General features: G+C 44.7%; 1 protein-coding gene across 1 annotated transcript in view; it reads left to right on the forward strand.

Moving 5' to 3' along the window:
* Positions 1 to 23,062, forward strand: part of LOC124551017 (esterase FE4-like) — a 290,102-nt gene that overhangs the window by 69,550 nt on the left and 197,490 nt on the right. Inside the window, exon 7 of the mRNA XM_047125864.1 lies at positions 18,318 to 18,487. Within this exon, the coding sequence (XP_046981820.1) occupies positions 18,318 to 18,487 (170 nt within the window). The remainder of the gene's footprint in view (positions 1 to 18,317; positions 18,488 to 23,062) is intronic.

Here is a 23,062-nt window from a genome sequence, read left to right on the forward strand (position 1 = left end):
CTGCTATGAAAGAAAAAATAAATAAACTTATTATGAGTCCAACAACCCCCCGCCCCCCTTAAGCTTCCATGCTATAGAAAATTTCCATTAGTAGGATTTCGTGTTTCTCATCTCTACAACAATGCAAGTTAGTTTCTTGTTGGTTGGTATTCTTGGTATTCACAACAATCGGTTCACTTTCAGAGGAAGTGATTGTTGATGTCAGTCAGCTGTTATTTATCTTGTAAACTTGCGGTGAGTTAGTGCAGTTCCCAATACGTAGGCCTCCAGTAACTTTGGTGTCCTACACAGCAAAAACGAATCCAAGTAAAAACTTACTGATGTTTGGCAACAGTGCACCAAGATAAAGGCATTGTTGGAAGAGAGAAGAATAAAACCGAAATAAATGCATATTATAATCCACTAAAGGTGGAATTGATACCGTTGATCAAATGGCACGTATGTACACCTGCAAGAGGGGAACAAAGAGATGGCCTCTATCTGTATTTTACTCTCTCATCGACATTTGTGCTATCAATGCAACCACCGTATACATCCAGCAACATCCAAGATGGAATGAAAAGAAACACAACAAACGGAAACTTTATCTTCTGCAAGCTGGGATGTAACTAGTGCAATTGCAGGTAGAAGAAAGAAGTGCCTTTGCAAGAGGCTTATCTAACCAAATTGTTCAATCAATGGAGACTACTCTACAAAAGAAAATCAAAGAAGTAACAACAGAAACACGTCAGCCTCCCGCAGGGAAAGGTCGGTGCCATATTTGTGTAAGAAAAGCTAAAACAAAGAAGCAGAAGTACAACAATCTAAGTAAACAACAGTATTGTGGACAGTGGCATTCAGAAAAAATTGTGAAGTATATCTCTTGCCTTGAAGTTGAGGACTCAGAGTAGTCTATTGTATATGAACACATCTGTATTTTGTATTGCAATATGTAAATTTTCTATTCACTCAATCCAATATTTATAACAATTAACAACATTTATAAACCGATGCCTTAGTTAAAATACATAATTAAACGTAATTTTTCGTCAGTAAACTGATTTAATACCTGTGGGCTCGCCGAACCCCCCCCCCCCCCCCCCCTTAGACATTCAAGTTAGAAAAAAGGCTTGGGCGTCCTAGGGTTAAGTAGTTCTACGTTCTAGGGGACTGATAACCTCAGACGTTAGGTCCCATAGTGCTCAGAGCCATTTGAACCATTTTTTTTTTTTTTTTTTTTTTTTTTGTATATCCTCATGGTAAAATTCTGGAGTAACCTGTTGGAGCCACTGTTTGGCAGCGTGCACAAGGGAGTCATCCATCTTCAAACCTTGCTCCATGAAGAGAGTCTTTCAGTTTCCCAAAGAGATGATAGTCACATGGAGCCAGTTCAGGACTGTAAGGCGGGTGTTTCAGTGTTGTCCATCCGAGTTTTGTCTTCCATGGCTTTTTGACTGACATAATGGCCATGCATTGTCGTGCAACAGCAAAACATCCTGCTTTTGCCGACTCAGTCGAGCTTGAAGTTTCTTCAGTGTCGTCACATATGCATCAGAATTTACGGTGGTTCCACTTGGCATGATGTCCACAAGCAAGAGTCGTTCGGAATCGAAAAACACCGTAGCCATAACTTTTCGAGCAGAAGGTGTGGTTTTGAATTTTTTTTCGTGGGTGAATTTGCATGACGCCACTCCATTGATTGCCTCTTCATATCTGGTGAAAAATGATGGAGCCATGTCTCATCACGTGTCACAATTCTTCCAAGAAATTCATTTCCACCATTCTCGTACTGTTCCAAAAGTTCCCTGAATACCATTTTTCTAGTTTCTTTGTGAGCCACTGTCAACATCCTGGGAACCCACCTGGCACGAACCTTTTCTAACGCCAACACTTTCAGTATTCTGCAAACACTTCCTTCCCCTATCCCAACGTAGCGTGACAATTCGTTGAATGTGATGCGTCTTTCAGCGGTCACCTATACGTTAACTCTCTGCACGTTGTCTGGAGTGTGTGCAGTACGAGGCCCGCCGCTGCGAGGACAATCCTCAATATTCTCGTGCCCGCTTTCATCACGTAACCTGCTTGCCCACCGACTAACTGTACTGCGATCGACAGCAGCATCTCCGTACACCTTTTTCAACCTCTTGTGGATATTTCCCACTGTCTAGTTTTCACAGCACAGGAATTCTATGACAGCACGTTGCTTCTAACGAACGTCAAGTGTAGCAGCCATCTTGAAGACATGCTGTGACGGCGCCTCTCATGGGAACAGGTTGAACTAAGTTTGAAAACATGTGGGAAGGATGTATCAACACACTGTAAAACTTTCACACATGCAGAATGAAAACTGTATTTTTACAAAAATAGTGTGCATTTCTTTTGGAGTGACTCTCGTAACTGTAAGCGTGCTTCTGATGCATTAATTTGATTTTGTGATACTATATCTGTTACATTTAGAGAACTGTGCGTTGGGATTTTGACTGCAGAACTATTTTACTATGACCAACGAACATTTCGTGTAAGGACCAAGAAGATAAGATAAAAGAAATCAAGCCTTGTACAAAGTCATGTAGGTAGTCGTTTTTCCGTCGCTTTGTTTGTGAGTAGAACAGCAAAAAGTACATGACTAGTATTGGTACAAGATACCCACCACCACACCCCATACAGTGGCCTGTGAAACACACATGTAGATGTAAACATGGGGAGAATTTTAATTTGTGCACCGAAACCAAGGTCCTGCTACCAAAGAACCAAGCATAAGAAATAGGTTCTCAGGTATGTGATTGGCTCCAAGAACTTTTTAAGAGCTAGAAATCCTTAAGTGGCCCTGGAGTTCGATAGACAGAATAAAAATAAGCACATCTGTATTTTGGCTTCCTAAACCTAAAGACTTCATTTTGTCTCCTCGCGTTAAATAAAAGAATGCAAAATGTTCAAATGCGTGTGAAATCTTATGGGACTTAACCGCTAAGGTCATCACTTTAAGTTAGGTTAAGTAGTGTGTAATCTTAGTGACCGATGACCTCAGCAGTTTGGTTCCATAAGACCCTACCACAAATTTAAAAAAAATAAAATAAAAATAAATTAATTAATTAATAAAATAAAAATAAAAAAATAAACCTTAGAGGAACCATAAAACGTCGGACCTTGCACTGAAATCGAAGTTAATGCAGCGACATGTGTGACACCATATGTAAATGTCGCACGTACTGCTGCCTCCAACAAATTTTTATCTTGTGTATATTCTGTAATGACACATAAGCTTGGCGGCAAATTCTACCAGTGAAGAAAGACACAGTTCTTCGTCTCCTTGTAAGGAATTGTACGGTGCAAACTTCTCCAATTTCGCGTTGCCCAGCTGTAGGAAAGTTGCGATGACAGACACCATCAATTTGGACACATGTAAAGATTAATGTGTGATTGTCATCATTTGTAATTTAATATACACATTATTATATGCCAACCTGTGATGAGCATATTGCATGCTATATGTGGCAATGTATTGCCAAGCCCTGAAGGCATTGGTATTAAAAGATAAAAAATTGTGATTTCTTACATGAAGGAAAGTTAGACACTTGAGGTGAAAAAATAATTCAGATACTACTGTCATTAATGAGTGTACAAATTTGCATATCAGTTTCCTGTTTGAATCAAGTGTGGCTGAAAGATGATACAGTGCTATACCAAAAGTGTCAGCTTACGTTTTTAGAGATTTATCGCTTTCTGATTTACGAAACCTTAACGTAGTTCAAAGTACGTTCCTTTCATATCTAGGCAGTGTCTGTATGGGCTTCCGAGTCTCTTTTAGCATCTCCAATGATCCATGACGATGTACCTTCAAACTTTTCTTTGTCCTCAGAAACAAAAAGAAGTTTGGTGGTGCCAAGTCACGTCTGTATGGTCGCTGAGGCTGTGTTGCCACACAGCTCCTCACGAGAAGCTCATGCATAACGAAGGTGGTGTGCCTCCATGTGTTGTCGTGATGAAAAATCCAGTTGCTCACAACGACTTTCTTTACACTTCCCACAATCGAGCGAGAACTTGAATATAAAACGGGCCATTAACGGATTGAAAGGAACATAATGCAATGCACCGTTCTAGATTTTTAACGAAAACTCTTCGCCAGAAATCATACCAGTTTATGAGGATGATATGATGAACCGTACTAATGTGTGGAAATGGTGTTGCCGGTTTAGAGAGGGTAGAACTGCTGTTTGTCATGAACAAAGGTGTCAGCATCACTCATTATTCGTGCCAAACATCGATTGATTTTTTAACGAGATAAAAGCAGTGTTTCCAGGAGTTAGACATCTCCTCATCATGTAATAATTAGTGAAATAGTTTATTTTCGAAAACTGTGTGTGACATGGACTGCTCGCAGAAGGTTGCAGTACTGGATCTTAACTAGAATTTCTCAAATGCTTCGAAATGAAAGGTGAACAAGGAATTATTCCAGATTCTATTTGGACTGATGATGGACCAAGGATGGCACACTACACACCTGAGACTGAGACAAAATCGATGCACTGACTACATCCCTCGAGCCCCATCGGTGAAAAGAGCAAAGCTGTTGTTTCAGCCAATAAAAACACGTCTTTTGTTTTTTGGGGCCAAAAGGGATTTTTCTCGTCAAATTTTTGTCCCATGCGGTAACAATTACTCCTGTACGGTACTGTTAAACGGAAAGTAACTGTGGAAGGGCCATACAGAACAAAATAATGGGAATGTTAATGAAGTAAAAGCGTCTGTTGGATGACAGCAGCCAGTTCCACAAGGCAGCTCTCGGATTCATCAGCAACCAACCACTCCACTCGCAGCCTCGGTCAGGCACCTTCAGCCTTTAATTTTCCACCTCTCTCATTTTGTTTGTGGGTGAAAAAAAGTTATCTAACAACAATGAGATCCACAGTGCCGTTAAATGACGGGCCACAGAAGCGGAGGGAGCCTTTTTGACAAAGTGTGTTGAGAATAAAGGCGACTACGTCCAAAATAATGCTTGATATACGTTTGTTAATATGTCAAATTTTATAAAAAAGAATTGCATTTCGATGTTTGAACACATGGCCACCGTCAGTATCTAGACATGCCTTGTATTTAAGCACCTCGTTGTTGGCTTGTTGCGACAACTCGATTAGTAGATACCAGCAAACATCAGGTTCTTCAAAGAACCTAACCTCCATGTATGAAAAAGCTTCAAATTTCTGATTGATTTACAAATGTGTTAATATTTTAAATGTGTGACTTTAATCAGTTAATCGAGTAAAATTTCTGAAAATGTTTGAAATTATACTTAAAGTTTATTGGAAGTCGGTAAGTGGCCTCATTATCAGTCACTGCATGAGTATACTCTCGCTAATTTATCTCCTTTTTTGAGAAAAAACTCGCTTTTTCCGCGTCTCAATGTTTATGATGTCATATCTATTGAACTATGGGGTCGGCTGCTTTGGCCGAGCGGTTACAGGCGCTTCAGTCCGGAATCACGCCGCTGCTACGGTCGCAGGTTCGAATCCTGCCTCGGACATGGATGTGTGTGATGTCCTTAGGTTAGTTAGGTTTAAGTAGTTCTAAGTTCTAGGGGACTGATGACCACAGATGTCAAGTCCCATAGTGCTCAGAGCCATATGAACCATTTGAACTCTGTGTTGTACAATGTTATAATTTTCCACGTACATTCAGTGAATTATGTGGACGCTGTGGGCAAAATATGTTGCGAATACATTTAGTAGTAATAAACTTTAAAGTCATACTGAAGCTGAAATTTTATGTCATGAACAGCGAATGTGCAATAAGTGATGAACTTTCTTCCTCTCATCATTCTATGGTGGGTGTCAACGAGAAAATAACGCTGCGCCTGTGAGTGCCTGTGCACTCGACTCACGATTCTCTCCCGCTGCCCACTCGCCACCCAGGTCTGTTGTCGGGTATAAGGGGAGTATACCAGCGCAGGAAGGAGGTCGAGTACAAGAGTTCGCAAGTATAGCCACCGACTCGCCGTATTCCCACTACATGACAAACATTTTGAAAGCAATTCCCTGCACTGAACTTTTATTACTATGCATTTATTTCACACAGTCATGATTTCGATTTTATGGCCTTTCTCAGGTGCAAATTGAAATGTCGTAAAATTTGATACCTGCCTAAGTGACAGCAGCAAGTTATCATCACTATATAAGAATGTCCTGACTCACTCACTGACTCATCATTGTACAGTACAGACCGCTAAGGATAGAAACTTGAAATCTGGCGAAGGTATGAAATAGGTGATGCCGTTGTTTTTAAAACAGAAAAAAAAATTCGCTGTTAAGCCAGTTTTGAAGCTACACCTACGAATATCGGTATTTGGTTTCTTGGTCAGAAATAAAGAAACAATGTTTCAGCAATTTTGTAAAGTTAACCTTATGGGGCTGAAAGAGGGAGTGAAATCTTTATTAAAAATGGTTCAAATGGCTCTGAACACTACGGGACTTAACTTCTGAGGTCATCAGTCCCCTAGAACTTAGAACTACTTAAACCTAACTAACCTAAGGACATCACACACATCCATGACCGAGGCAGGATTCGAACCTGCGACCGTAGCGGTCGCGCGGTTCCAGACTGAAGCGCCTAGAACCGCTCGTCCACTCCGGCCGGCTCATTATTAAAGAACTACTAAAGTGTTTTTAAAGCTACATGTATCAATATTAGTATTTGACTTCTCGGTTACAAATAAAAAAATACAAAATACATGTTTCAGTGTTTTAGGAAATTGAACCTCTAAGGGAGTGAGGCGACGAGACCTTTTATGAAAATATTTTACTATGAAAGCATTATTAAGCCTAAATCTATGGAACTTTAAATTTAGATTCTCAGTTAGAAATAAAAAAATACTTGTTTCACTACGTTTGGAAATTCAACCACTAAGGGCGTAAAATTGTGGATGAAAGATTTTTTTGAAAGTAAATAATTATTAAAGAACTACCAAAGGAGTTTTACGGCTACATCTATGAAAACTGATACTTCACTTCTCGGCTAGACAGAAAGAAATATTTGTTACGGCACGAATGTTGCAAAAAGCATGATTAACAAAACATTTGGACTCCAGCTGCCAGAATCACTTTTTCGTCAGAAGTAAGCTAAATTCGGAAAATACCATGCTTATAGGGCCTGAATCAGCGTGTAAATGTTCGAAGGTGCTGCAATTTGTGAACAGAAAGCAATTTGATTGAATAAAAAAAAAAAAGTTAACAGAAAACTCTGCATGTCATACATATTACACAAGCAAAGCAGTGAGCGCTACCAGTATAACAGCTCATCGAATAACAGTGAATGTTGTTCTATTTATGTGTACGCTTACATTGTGTATTGAACTGGGGACCTAGAAACGACGGACAGGTTTCTTCCTGCTGTAGCCCTGTCTTTCAATACCCCACAACGGACCACAGCAGTCCACCCACAGCACCGCCGCCCCACACCGAACCCAGGGTTATTGTGCGGTTCGGTTCCCAGTGGAACAACTCATACCAGATGAGTGTAACCCCTAATGTTTGCATGGTAGAGAAATTATGGGGTACGTATACTTAGTCTTTGCACAGCAATCGCCGGCATAGTGTAACTGAGGCGGAATAAGGGGTAACAGCCTGCATTCGCCGAGGCAGATGGAAAACCGCCTTAAAAACCATCCACAGACTGCCCAGCACGGCGGACCTCGACACTAACGAGTCAAAATATTTTACATATACAATAGACAAGAAAACCTAACTATTTATAATCAAAAGGGAAACAATATCAACTGTATATTATTTTCAACAAACAAGTCCGCATTACATTATAGAGCAAAATAAACATCTTGCTATATCACCAGAAATTCAGGTACAACTGCGAAAAAAGAAAGAAACGATGAAAGAAAACAGAAAAACATCCTCTTATACGGCTCTCAAAGAAACTATCAATGTCTTCATAATGGGGAATAAGAATATTTTTTGCAGTGGACGAAATTTGTACGTTTTTCGTCTGATGTGCGGACTGTAGCGTAAGAGTCATTCCGGATATCACTCCTCCTCTAATAGAACACATTTGGAGTTATATGCCGGCCGAAGTGGCCGTGTGGTTAAAGGCGCTGCAGTCTGGAACCGCAAGACCGCTACGGTCGCAGGTTCGAATCCTGCCTCGGGCAAGGATGTTTGTGATGTACTTAGGTTAGTTAGGTTTAACTAGTTCTAAGTTCTAGGGGACTAATGACCTCAGAAGTTGAGTCCCATAGTGCTCAGAACCATTTGCACCATATTTTGATTTGGAGTTACATGTTTTGCATCAATTAATTTTCGTCCTTCACGCTGCGGTCTCGCAGAACACAGCTTCATTAAAGGCTATATGATTCCAACAATCAGTCGTTTCACCTTGTCTGTGCTACTTTTTTCGTCCACTCATCTGCCGCACTAACAGTAAGTCCGACTAACCTTACATTGCTGCACGCTTCAGTAAAAGAGAACGAATCGACGGGTATGAAGCGACTGCAGCGCCACAGTTCTGAGACGCATCTTATTCGCGGAACTACAGTGGGAATAGAGAAAGCCCACTAGCACTGATGCAACAGTGGCGCCTTGGTTTGTGCGGTATGCAACCCGCAACATTTCACTCGTACTTGCTCCGTTTGTAATCTGTTGTGCAGTGACTCAAGTGCGTCTTCTTCAGTGAGCCTCATACTGAGAGAAGGCAAAAACCAAACACAAGGCAAATACTACCCTCTCAATGGCACTACTGAAGCGCAAGTCGCTCCGAGGAGTACACTGAGAGATCGATGTTGCGAAAGCAGTGCTCTTAACTGTGACAATGTATCACGAACTGGGCTCCCTGGGGTTAGTAATGTCGATTACAAGAAATAGACGAAAGTGTGTGAGGAAGAGTGTGGCTAATAGTTCTGAGGCAACTGTACGCAGAAGATATACATTTGTACAAATGATCTAATGTGAAGTTATGAGAAGTGATGGGTCATGCCTAACCTAACATAGTTTGTGCTGAACTGAAATACAAGTTTGTACTGTAGTCTGCACTGAGGGCTGTTGGTTATGGTATACACTTCCAGCTCATAAAACTGATGGACTGTCATCATTTAACATAGATTCCTCATCTTTCTCTCTCCTCTGTTGTCACAATCGGTGGCTCCCACTCGTCATAGGGACTGAGAGATCAGCTGTTCCTTTTTAGTTTCCCGTAACCTACGCCTCTCTACTTTCCGAAGAAAAACCTAATACTTTCGACAGCAAGCCCTTAACTCACGAAGAGACTGTTCTGTAACATACACTAAGAGGTGTCATCTCTGGGACCCCAACGTTTAAACTGAGATTTAGGGGATAAATCATTTGAAATTTTTCGTTTAAGTTATATAAGACTTATTTTACAACAATTTCAGTGCCATTTAAATACTCCACGTTCACTGTGTTGCATTAAATAAAGCCTGTAGTATTTTACTTTTTGTCACACAAAATCGTATATTTTTGTGCGTTTTTTTTAAAAATATTACACGTAAATAAACTCTTAGAGAACTAAATTTTACATTCTGAAGAATTATGGTACCTTTGCGAAGCAGGTACATTTTCACATAAAATTACACTCCAGGGTTTAAATTTGCACATAGACATTGGACAAAAAGAAAGTCTGTTAAACGGGTATTCACTACTGGGATCTACATTTCCCTTTACCACAACTCAGAACGTGTCTGATTTTAATTAGTACTTTAATTATTTCATTGAAGAAATAGGACGGTGTCCAACACCATTGTCCTGAAGTTCTTCCTGTGAACGATACTCTCGTTCACTAGCAGAATTGTGGCCGCTGGCTAATGAAATCTCGTCGTCCTTTACGTCTATCCCTTGAAATATATATCTGTGACATGTTCCTCATGTTTCTGAGAATACATTTCTTGCTATATGTTGTGTACATAGTTCTGCATAGTCAGCGCGTACACAACTTTCCCACTAGAGCGCACCCCGCTAAGCACAACAGCGCAGGCGCAGCGCTCGTCCGTCTCCGCACTACGAGATGTCGCTGCCATAGAGACGGACCAAATTCTGCTTCCGCTGATCCACGTATTAATATGAAACGCAGCCAGTGAGATTGCTGCTAACGTAGAACCTTTTCTCCTCGCGGATCACACTCGTGCAGTGATACATGAACGCGCGAGGTATTATAGCGAGTGTACAGACCTCTGATTAGTCAGTCTGCATTTGTCTGCATCAGTCTTTACGAGTTCTACATTTGTCTGTACCAGTCTATAGTCAAGTTTCAGTCTGCGCCTAATAAGATTACCATATTCCTGTACATAGCCATGAAGATAAATGTATAGACACTTTTGTCAAGTATCAGAGATATATGTGAGAATAAGATTAACCTACCAATACCAAAGGAACTTCAGATTGTCAATTATAAATAGCACCCAGAACCAAGTTAAGTAATTTTTATGCTTGTTATTAGTTTAATGAATGTGTCTGAAAATTAATGAAGTTCTGTTTAAAGTTGTTCACCGTGAATCTGCTACTCAAAGCGTGCAAATGGGATTTCTATCGTCTGACCTAACGGTAGAAGAAAAACACGCCACGATAAGACCACAAGACATATTGCTGACACTCGCCTACTTCGTTAGAGCGACAAGTCAAATAATCTGATGGTGTGTGTACCGAAGGTTTTACAATACGCGCACCACACTATACTAAGAAAGCAGGTATGTAGTTCACAGGAGACCCCAGAATGTGTCAAGTTAGCAACAAACAATGAAGGCGATGATGCAACCGACCGTAAAGCAATTGGCTATTTAACGAGGTTAGATGAAGTATAGGGTTACTCCCTATAAATTACCTTGTGGAGCGAGTTTGAATATTCTCGCAAGGTCTGGGCTCAACGACCACACCTCGTGAGTTATGGGCTGGGATCGTTTTCTCGTAGTTTTATGGTCTGGGTTTGGAGACAAATATGCAAACATCGCGAGAAATGCGTGCTTCAACATAAATACAGATGTCAGTCATGGCTGCATGGTGCACTCTAGTGTTTTGTCACGAACGACACCTGTCCACTTTTCCTAATACGTTGCAAGTGTCTGTGGTGGTGAAGTTGTGTGTGGTTATGAGTGCATTATGTCGGTTTTTTTATCAAGTCGTACGTGGGCAAATTCTTGACGCTCATATGGTGGGCACTGCCGCAACATGGCAGCCAAAGTGTTTGGTGTTTCAGGAGGCATCGTATCAAAGATTTGCACCATATACACGGAAAACGGAAAAACATCATGTGCTGTCACAACACGAACAAATGTGTGTGTTGAGTGATCGCAACGGACGGTCATTCAAGAGAATTGTGTCGAAAAATAAGGGAACGACAGCAGCAAAAGTCACTGCAGAACTAAATGTTGCACTAGCAACCCAGTCAGCACAAACACAACAGTAAGGGAGCTCCACAAACCGGGAATTGCGGGGGCGAGTTGGAACAGGAAGTCGTAGTGTCGAATCCATAAGACCGGGACTGTGTAGCAATGGAAGAAAGTCATTTGGTCTGATGAGTCTTGTTTCACACCTTTTCCAACTTCGCCAAAAGATCGAAAACATGGCGGGATGTGGGCAGCGATGTGGTTGAATTGCATTCAACATCAGATTACTCGCGAGGATTATGAAGCCAGTTCGGCTGATCACGTAAATCCCAGAGAACAATCTCTGTTCCCCAATGGTAATGCAGTGTTCAAAGACTCCCGTTCACATTGTTCGCATCGACAAAGAACTGCTTTTGTGGACACGACACTGAATTGTCGCGTCTCCTCTGGTCTACTTAGCGTGATCGATATCTGCTTCTGTCGTCACTGCCTGGACGTGCATTTAGCAGGACATATAGTATAAGATTCCCTTGAAAACCATACAGAACATGTGTTTTTGCATTCCGAGCCTATTGCAAGCTGTTTTGAATGCCAACGGCCATGGCACATCGTATCACACATGGTAACCTGTCATCGTTATTGGCGTTTCCACATTTTTGTCCCAACCCTGAATGTCTGTCGCTAGTATTGAGATTTCTCCCTCCTGTAGGTACGTCATTCTGTCTGACAGTTTTATAAGTCTCCAAGCGATAACATGCATACTGCGATCAACGTGCCATTTTTGTGGACAGTGAAGCGTCCCCAACTCTTTTTTTTTTCTTTACTGTATTTCAATTCCCAATCGGGGCGGGCTGGCTGCAGCATATGTGCAGCTCTTCAGCCGAAAGACATAGTACAAAACAGTAGAAGACATTTAAAAATATACAAAGGAGAAAATATGGTGAACATAGATATAAAAAAGGGGGAACATCACGGAAGGCAATAGACAAAAAAAGGGGCGACTGTAAAATGGAGATAAAAACCGTAAAAAAGTAGCGCACACAAAAAACCCACACAGGGACAATTAAAAGAACACAAGGCACAGTATGACCGGAACATAAAAGTATCGACGGATGGCGTAGCACATAACAAACACTGACAGTGAACCTCAAGGCAGCACACAATTAAAATCACACCTCTTGATGCACAGGAGAAACAGCACTAAACACAACACTGACGTTGCACACTGATGATGATCAAAACGGAGGATTTGCCAGGCGCAAGGAGATGGATACCGGAGGAAGGGAGGGAGGGGAAGAGAGGGGAGAGATGGGCGGGGGGCGCGTGGAATAGGGCAGGTAGGGAGGGATGTGGGAAGGGAAGAGGCAAGGATGGGGTGCAGGAAGGAGGAAAATCCACTCTGGGAGGAGGACGGGAGAGGAAAAAGGGGGCCCCTGGGGAGGGGGGGAACAAGGCCAGGTTATAGTTGGAAGGAAGGGTATATGTCATGGCGAAGTGCATCATCTGGAAGGGGGAGGCACTGGAAATTGTCCTGATGAAGGAGATGGGGGGGTGTGGAGGTGGAGAGAGAGAGGGATACAGCGATAGAGGAGCGGCAACGGGTGGGGGATGGAGAGGAAGGAGGATCAAGCCTGCAAACAATGTAACAGATGCAGAGATGTTGGAGGAACAGGAGAAGGTGGGGAAGGGGATGAGTTCGTACAGGAGCCGTGTGGGGGGAGGAAGGCGGATATGGAAGGCAAGGCGGAGCACATGGCATTCGAGGATTTGGAGGGCCTTGTAAATATGGGCAGGTGCGGAGATCCAGGCAATGCTGGTGTAACAGAGGATAGGACGGATGAGGGATTTGTAGGTGTGGAGGATGGTAGAAGGATGCAATCCCCATGTCCGTCCAGACAGAAGGCAGTGGCGGGAATGGGCTTTCTGCTGAATGGTCTGGAGGTGAGGGGTCCAGGTGAGGTGTCGGTTGAGTGTGAGGCCAAGGTATCTCAGGGTGGGGGGTGAGCTGGATAAAGGGTGAGGTAGAAATCATGGAGATGTAAAGAGCGGGTGGTGCAGCCTATGATGAGTGCCTGGGTTTTGGAGGGGTTGAGATGGAGGAACCACTGGATACACCAAGTGGTGAACTGGTTAAGGTGGGTTCAGAGGGTATGTTGGGACCATTGAAGGGCAGGATAGAGAGCCAGGAAGGCGGTGTCATCAGAATACTGGAGAAGGTGGACAGGTGGGGGTGGCTTGGGCATATCAGCCGTATACAAGAGATAAAGGAGAAGGGAGAGGACAGAGCCCTGGGGGACACCAGCAGTGGGATAAAAGATACGGGAGTTGGTGTTGTGGAGGGTGATATAGGAAGGATGGTGCTAGAGGAAGGAGGGTTCCAGACTGACAAAATTGATAGGCAGGGCATAGGTTTGGAGTTTAAAGAGGAGACCGGGATGCCATACACGGTCATAGGCATTTTGGAGGTCAAGGGAAACAAAAATGTCAGTGTGACGGGAGTTGAGCTGGAGGGACAGAAGGTGAACGAGGTTAAGGAGTTGGTCTTCAGCAGAGTAGGTGGGTCGGAAACCACACTGGGTAAGGGGGAGGAGGTGGTGTTGAGTAAGGTGCTGATGGATACGGTGGGAGAGGATGGATTCGAAGACCTTACTGAAGACAGAGGTGAGGCAGATGGGATGATAGGAAGAGGCGGCAGAAGGGGATGTGTTGGGTTTGAGGAATAAGAGGTCTTCCATAGGTCAGGGTAGAAGCCAGTAGAGAGGATGACGTTATAGGGATGGGCAAGGACAGTCAAGAAGGAATAGGGGCTTTCTTGAAGGTGGCGGCAGGTGACACAGTCGTGACCAGGGGCTGTGTTGCATTTGGACTGGAGGATAAGTTTAATGTCTTGTACTATAATGGGAGTGTTTATGTCGGAGGGGGGTAACTGTCCCAAATACGGGAGACTAGGAGCAAGTGGAGCGACAGAGGTATTGGCATATTCCATGACGGTGGGGAAAAGAGAATAACCAAAGTGGGGATCATCTGGGATGGAGAAGACCTCGGTAAGGTGGGAAGCGAAGTGGTTGGCCTTACTGAGGTTGTCAGGAAGGAGGCGATCGTTATGGAGAAGGGGGTAGTGGGGAGCGTAAAGGGAACCAGTAAGGCGATGGAAGGTGGACCAGTACTTGGAGGAGTTGATAGGGAAGTAGGCGTTGAGTCGTGTGCAGGTCTGGCGGCAGTCTCAGCGTTTCGTTGCTGCAATAAGGTTCCGTACGTGTCGCTGTATTTGCCGGTGGCGTTGGAGTGTATCCCGGTCATGAGTGCGCCGGAAGGAAAAATAGAGGCAGTGGGATTCACAGAGGAGGAGGACAGCCCGCGGAGGTAGAGCGAGACGATGGGGGTTGATGGTTTTAATAGGAACGTGGGCCTCCACAGCGTCAGTAATTACTTTCTGAAGGAAGGGCGAGGCTTCGATGATGTCGTCAGGATGGCCTTAGGTAAGAGGGTGACCTGGGTGGTGATGGATTCCCGGTAGGCATCACAATTGGCACAGTGGTAGTCATTTACGACCTTGGGAAGGGGTGCAGGATGGGGATCTGGAGGGGGACAGTGAGCAGACGTTATGGTGAGAAGGACAGGGAGGTGATTGCTACCTGTGGGGGCAAGGACGGCGACGGCAATACGCCCAAGGAGGTTAGTGGAGGCAATGACAACATCTGGGGTGGTGTCACTTTCGGGTCAGGTGTGCTGGGGAAGGGGACAAGGTCGCCTTGGATCCTGGAGAGGAACTGATGCCACCGCCAAAGGGCGGCAGGAGTGCAGCTATGGGTGTTGAGGTCGGCAGCAATCACATAGGTAGAGAAGGTGCGGTCAATGTGTGAGATGAAGTCATAAGGAACAGTGGAGTGGACATAGATGGTGGCACAGGTAATGGTGAGGGAGGGGACGAAGACGCTGAGGATAAGGTGTTCAGTGGGGTCATTTTGGTTGTGACCGGATGGGGATGTGCTTAAGATGGTCAATCATGACTCCACTCTGTGCACGAGGACCAGGAGCATCAGTGCAGTGGAGGATATAAGGAGAGGTGCGGATAGAATGGTGGGGCAGGAGAAAGGTTTCGTTCAAGAGGAAGGTGGCGACCTGGTGGTGGGAGAGGGTGTGCATGAGCAGGTATTTGTTGGAGTGGAAGGAGCGAATGTTCTGGAAGACAATGCGATACTCGTGCCGCGCCATGGTAGGGTGAGAGGGGGGAAGAGAGGGTGTCGAGTCGGGTGAAGGTGAAGTGGGAGATTTGTTGGAAGGTGTGGGGGCGCTGAAAAGGGTGAATGTTTTGGAGTACAATGGTAAGGAACCAGATGATGTCCTCGGCCATGGGGATGAACGGAGGGAATTGTTGGGGTGGACAGGGGGATCGACAGGACAAACAGGGACTGTAAGCTCAGGGGTGGCTGGAGGGGGTTTGGCTTTACATGTGGAAGTAGGTGGGATGGGGGCCATTGCAGGTGTTACTGGAAGGAGGAGCAGCAAGGATGGGGTAGTTCTTAAGAAAGTGGGAGGCCTTGCAATGGGGACAGGTGGGGGGGGGGGGGGGGTTTGCAGTTGGGAGTCAGGTGATCATTGTACATCAAGCACCACTGGCAGCAGTAGGATTGGGAAAGGGGGAGTGGATTTGGAGGATTCAACAGGGTGGCGACGGTGATATATCAGGGCACCCTGGGTGAGGAGATGGTCAATGGAGGGGGCTGAGCTCGGTGATCACAGCGGTGTAGGTGGGGATCGACAGGGAGGCTGGGGCTGATGAGGAGTGGAAGAGGAAAAGAAGGGTGTCATAGATGCGTGGGGGCCAAACATAACTCGTGGGAGTTTACGGAGGAGGTCCATGTGAAAGGAGTGGTACGGGGACTCGATAAGGACTGAGTCCCTGCGAGGAATGAGTTGGGAGATGGGAGCACTAGGTAAATACTTTCGTATCTCCACGGTGAGGGTACGGACATCGAGGAGCTTAGGATTGGGAGTTGACACGACAAAGGTGTGGAGGGTGGGGCCCGGGGTATGGGTGGCTGGAGGAGGGGTGGTGTCCGTGGAGACGACAGGAGGAGGGGGAGGTGGTGTTGACTTTTTGTAGGAAGTGGCGGGAGCAGAGACGGTAATGACGCACTTTTGAGGTTTTTTGGAGACTGGAGGCTGGGAGGAGGGGAGAGGGATGGGGAGAAGAGGGAGGTGGCGGGTGGTAGATCCCCGTGGCGTAGTGGAGGTGCCGGGAGAAGGAGCCGGTTCAGTGGTGGCGACAGTGGCTCGGCGCGACGCGATGTGTGTGGGAGATGCAGACGCCGAAGTGACGGGGTAGGTGAGAGAGGGGAAGCCGATTACCTGAGGGGTGGCAGTAGAGGCGGCAACAGAGGCGTACGTGAGGGCGGGTGTAGTAGTGGGAGCTGTTGAGGGTGTGGAGGCTGAAGGAATGGTGTAGAGGTGGGGGTATACAGCAGGGGAGGAGATCATTGAATGGGTAAGTGGGGGAAGGGGAGGTGAGGTGTAAGGAGAAAGGCCAGGGGGGGCTCTCCAGGAAGTGACTGTGGAAGAGGGGGAGGCGGAGGTATAGATGACAGTGGAGGTGGGAGTGCTCATGGTGGACGAACGGCGACAGATGGACGGAGGGACAGCAAGCAGCGGCGGCGGTGAAGGACGGACAGTAGGCAGCGGCGACGACGATGGACGGCGAGCAGGCAGGCAGCTACAGCAGCGACCAGCGGACAGTCGGGCAGACAGTCAGACAGACAGACAGACGAACAGACAGCCACAGCAACAAAGACGGAGATTCCACCCTGAGAGTAGCCCAGGCTTTGCAATCTGACGTTTTCGAAGGAGGGGATCCAACCCTCTAGATGTTCCCAACTCTCTTGTGGTGCCCTTTTTAGGTACTCCACGTCGACGTCTGCTCGTAGATACGTATCGTCGGTAGGTTTTACGGCTTTACTTCCCGACGTGACACCGACGACTCTCCGATGAGGTGCGGGCGTTGTGTTTTGCAATTACTGCGAGTCTTGTAAATATCGCTTTTATTTAGTAATTTGCCCGGCTAAAACCCTCCCCTTTTATGATTAAGACAGCCTGCGCCACCTTTCGGAGGGAGTGGGGACGTCAAAGAGTCACAAAAGTTCATATTAAGCAGTCCGTAAAACACGTAAACGTTCACTTCAGTTACCGTGGTAGTTAATGCCTATGCTTTCCGCTAGATGGTGCTGACTTACTGCTGAATACCTTTGGTTCCGTAAAACCTTCACTGATTACTACTAGGTAAATGAAATAAGTACAACACTCTTGTATTTCACTTTCACTCTACATTCAAGGATTAAGATGGTGATGGATGATGTTCTATTTAAAAGGTTCCTAGCCTGGAGGAATCTAATAGTTCGCAAATGCCAATATGCACGCGCTCTACGTCCAGATTCGCAACTAGCGGCACACGACACTTTCAAAAGTCCACACGTTAATATCTGAATACCGGTACCTTTGAATTCACTCGTATCAGCAGAAAATTTGAGTTTCTGTCGTCTATATGTCCGTTCCAATCTAGCACTGAAGTCCTAAAATGCCCTTAATACTCCGTTGCTACCAACAGTCAGAGATCGTACACTACATCACTTTCAGTCTCCGTAATATTCTAACAGTTTATCGTGAATCCTAACACTATAAAGTCCAATCCAATTATTATCTCGCTGACTGACACGGGTTCCCCGCCCTTTAACGAAACAATCGAGGAAAAAAAGGCGGCAATAACAACGATCAGGCCTTTTTATAGGTTTTTCACCACAAGAGTTTAACGTCAGTGCCTTCTCCATGAGGGAGCTACCGTGGCTTTGCTGTACTTAGACGTTAAACTACTTGCCGATATACTATAATTTTGATCTGCAATTACCGAAATCTGATTCTACACTATTTTCCCCTCTAAAAATTCTATTCTTAATTTTAAATTATTCTTTCTATAGCTTTTGTCACTGTAAACTGAACTGAGGTGTTACAACAGGTATCAGTGACACGGTCCGCACGTCCAGCTATGCTGCGAACCCCCGGCTGCTGATCCCCACCAACCTGCGCTGCCCTGAAGCGGACAGGGACGCCGTGGCAGAGGAGATTCGGCGCTTCTACTTCGGAGAACGCAGCATTGGACCCGACACGCAAGTGGAGCTCTTCACAGTGAGTAACCCCGTAAGCAAACCAACAAAACGTTAGTACCACCTGCAGACCTGTGAACGCGCCTTCGCTTCAATTCAGGGGAAGAAGGAAAGTGGTTATATGAATGCGGAGCGCACTGCTGTTTTCGGAAGATTGTCGAACAGGTGCATACAGCTACAAGGCTATATCGTATACCTGTTGTAGAATCTTACAACATCTCTTATGTTGGCGTAATGTGGCCTTTCTGTAGGTTGAAAATTTCCATTGCAGGAATCGATATGGCTCCCGCTATAAATATCGTTTGAAAACTAGTAGTTCAACTGGCTCTAAGCACTATGGGACTTAACATCTGAGGTCATCAGTCCCCTAGACTTAGAACTACTTAAACCTAACTAACCTAAGGACATCACACCATCCATGCCTGAGGCAACCTGCGACCGTAGCAGCAGCGCGGTTCCACACTGAAGCGCCTAGAACCGCTCGGCCACAGCGGCCGGCGAACGTTTGAAGCCCAACTCGGTCTGCTAGTACACGTGGCGCAGAAAGCAGCAGATACCGCTGCCACGTTGACGCCGTGTTGCTTGATTACTACACTGTCCAGACCCATTAAAGTCAAAAACCTGTCCAAAGCCCCAGTAACCATCTTTCGCACAGCGAACCGCTGTGTAGGTAGTCAGTCAGGTTCTTGAAGATACCGATAGGCAAGTGGAGCCATGCAGACTTCAATTCTGTGGTCAGATGTACAGGTTTCTCACTTGAGGACCCATGGCTCAAACAACCCGGATGCGGTGGCACCACAGATTCTCGACTGGGTTTGGATGAAATTTGCTCGTCAGGAGAGTATGGTGAAATTATCCAGTTCTTCAAACCACAGGCGAACACTCCAAGCTGTGTGACACGTTTCCTGGTCCCTAAGAATACATGCACAGTTCTGTTGATGTACTGTGCCTTCCAGAATGATGACATCACCCTCAGAATGCCACAAAACATTCAAATGATTCAAATTGCTTGGAGCACTATGGGATCTGGTTAAACTGACTAAACCAGAGGTTTTACAGAGTTTCAGGGAGAGCATAAGGGAACAATTGACAAGAATGGGAGAAAGAAATACAGTAGAAGAAGAATGGGTAGCTTTGAGGGATGAAGTAGTGAAGGCAGCAGAGGATCAAGTAGGTAAAAAGACGAGGGCTAGTAGAAATCCTTGGGTGACAGAAGAAATATTGAATTTAATTGACGAAAGTAGAAAATATAAAACTGCAGTAAATGAAGCAGGCAAAAAGGAATACAAACGTCTCAAAAATGAAATCGACAGGAAGTGCAATATGGCTAAGCAGGCATGGCTAGAGGACAAGTGTAAGGATTTAGAGGCTTATCTCACTAGGGGTAAGATAGATACTGGCTACAGGAAAATTAAAGAGACCTTCGGAAAAAAGAGAACGACTTGTATGAATATCAAGAGCTCAGATGGGAATCCAGTTCTAAGCAAAGAAGGGAAAGCAGAAAGGTGTAAGGACTATATAGAGGGTCTACACAAGGGCGATGTACTTGAGGACCATATTATGGAAAGGGAAGAGGATGTAGATGAAGACGAAATGGGAGGTATGATTCTGCGTGAAGAGTTTGACAAAGCACTGAAAGACCTGAGTCGAAACAAAGCTCCGGGAGTAGACAACATTCCATTAGAACTACTGACAGCATTGGGAGAGCCAGTCCTGACAAAACTATCATCTGGTGAGAAAAATGTATGAGACAGGCGAAATACCCTCAGACTTCAAGACGAATATAATAATCCCAATCCCGAAGAAAGCAAGTGTTGACAGATGTGAAAATTACCGAAATATCAGTTTAATAAGTCACGGCTGCAAAATACTAACGCGAATTCTTTACAGACGAATGGAAAAACTGGTAGAAGCCGACCTCGGGGAAGATCAGTCTGGATTCCGTAGAAATATGGGAACACAGGCAATACTGACCCTACGACTTATTTTAGAAGCTAGATTAAGAAAAGGCAAACCTACGTTTCTAGCATTTGTAGACTTAGAGAAAGCTTTTGACAGCGTTGACTGGAATACTCTCTTTCAAATTCTCAAGGTGGCAGGGGTAAAATACAGGGAGCGAAAGGCTATTTACAATTTGTACAGAAACCAGATGGCAGTTATAAGAGTCGAAGGACACAAAAGGGAAGTAGTGGTTGGGAAGGGAGTGAGACAGGGTTGTAGCCTCTCCCCGATGTTGTTCGATCTGTATATTGAGCAAGCAGTAAAGGAAACAAAAGAAAAACTCGGAGTAGGTATTAAAATCCATGGAGAAGAAACAAAAACTTTGAGGTTTGCCGATGAGATTGTAATTCTGTCAGAGACAGCAAAGGACTTGGAAGAGCAGTTGAACGGAATAGACAGTGACTTGAAAGGAGGATATAAGATGAACATCAACAAAAGAAAAACGAGGATCATGGAATGTAGTCGAATTAAGTCAGGTGATGCTGAGGGAGTTAGATTAGGAAATGAGACACTTAAAGTAGTAAAGGAGTTTTGCTATTTGGGGAGCAAAATAACTGATGGTGGTCGAAGTAGAGAGGATATAAAATGTAGACTGGCAATGGCAAGGAAAGCGTTTCTGAAGAAGAGAAATTTGTTAACATCGAGTATAGATTTAAGTGTGAGGAAGTCGCTTCTGAAAGTGTGTGTATGGAGTGTAGCCATGTATGGAAGTGAAACATGGACGATAACTAGTTTGGACAAGAAGAGAATAGCTTTTGAAATGTGGTGTTACAGAAGAATGCTGAAGAGTAGATGGGTAGATCACTTAACTAATGAGGACGTAATGAATAGGATTGGGGCGAAGAGGACCTTGTGGTGCAACTTGAAGAAGGGATCGATTGGTAGGACATGTTCTGAGGCATCGAGGGATCACCAATTTAGTATTGGAGGGCAGAGTGGAGGGTAAAAATCGTAGAGGGAGTCATGAATACACTAAGCAGATTCAGAGGGATGTAGGCTGCAGTACGTACTTGGAGATGAAGAAGCTTGCACAGGATAGAGTAGCTTGGAGAGGTGCATCAAACCAGTCTCAGGACTGAAGACCACAACAACAACACTATGGGACTTACCATCTGAGGTTATCAGTCCCCTAGACTTAGAACATCACACACATCCATGCCTGGGGCATTAGTAGCAGCGCGGTTCCGGACTGAAGCGCCTAGAACCGCCCCGCCACAATGGCCGACTGACAAATATTCCCGAAACATTCTCTTCTCAAGCCTGGACCCAACTGACGATTGTTGCAGTGTGTTTGCTGCCAGATGTTTCACGCCAATGGAGGACAAATCGCGTTTAACCTGGAAAGGACATCTGTCACCAATCAGTAGACGTCCAGTAGCGACACTGGCGTGCTGATTCCAGCTATTATCTTCCTCTAAGAACCCCCACCCCCCCGCCCCGCCCCAATAAAACCCTCGATAGAGCGTGCCTAACTTTATTGAGAATTTTAAAAATATACCTGTACAGACAGTTGTTGTTGTTGTTGTGGTCTTCAGTCCTGAGACTGGTTTGATGCAGCTCTCCATGCAACTCTATCCTGTGCAAGCTTCTTCATCTCCCAGTACATACTGCAGCCTACATCCTTCTGAATCTGCTTAGTGTATTCGTCTCTTGGTCTCCCTCTACGATTTTTACCCTCCACTCTGCCTCCAATACTAAATTGGTGATCCCTCGATGCCTCAGAACAAGTCCTACCAACCGATCCCTTCTTCTAGTCAAGCTGTGCCACAAACTCCTCTTCTCCTCAATTCTATTCAATACCTCCTCATTAGTTATGTGATCTATCCATCTAATCATCAGCATTCTTCTGTAGCACCACATTTCGAAAGCTTCTATTCTCTTCTTGTCAAAACTATTTATCGTCCATGTTTCACTTCCGTACATGGCTACACTCCATACATATACTTTCAGAAACGACTTTCTGACACTTAAATCTATACTCGATGTTAACAAATTTCTCTTCTTCAGAAACGCTTTCCTTGCCATTGCCAGTCTACATTTTATATCCTCTCTACTTCGACCATCATCAGTTATTTTGCTCCCCAAATAGCAAAACTCCTTTACTACTTTGAGTGTCTCATTTCCTAATCTAATTCCCTCAGAATCACCGGACTTAATTCGACTACATTCCATGATCCTCGTTTTGCTTTTGTTGATGTTCATCTTATATCCTCCTTTCAAGACACTGTCCATTCCGTTCAACTGCTCTTCCAAGTCCTTTGCTGTCTCTGACAGAATTACAATGTCATCGGCGAACCTCAAAGTTTTTATTTCTTCTCCATTGATTTTAATACCTACTCCGAATTTTTTGTTTCTCTTACTGCTTGCTCAATATACAGATTGAACAACATCGGGGAGAGGCTACAACCCTGTCTTACTCCCTTCCCAACCACTGCTTCCCTTTCATGTCCCTCGACTCTTATAACTGCCATCTGGTTTCTGTACAAATTGTAAATAGCCTTTCGCTCCCTGTATTTTACACCTGCCACCTTCAGAATTTGAAAGAGGATATTCCCACTCAACATTGTCAAAAGCTTTCTCCAAGTCTACAAATGCT

The sequence above is a fragment of the Schistocerca americana genome, chromosome 9 (genome assembly GCF_021461395.2).
Source record: "Schistocerca americana isolate TAMUIC-IGC-003095 chromosome 9, iqSchAmer2.1, whole genome shotgun sequence".
NCBI classification, from domain to species: domain Eukaryota; kingdom Metazoa; phylum Arthropoda; class Insecta; order Orthoptera; family Acrididae; genus Schistocerca; species Schistocerca americana.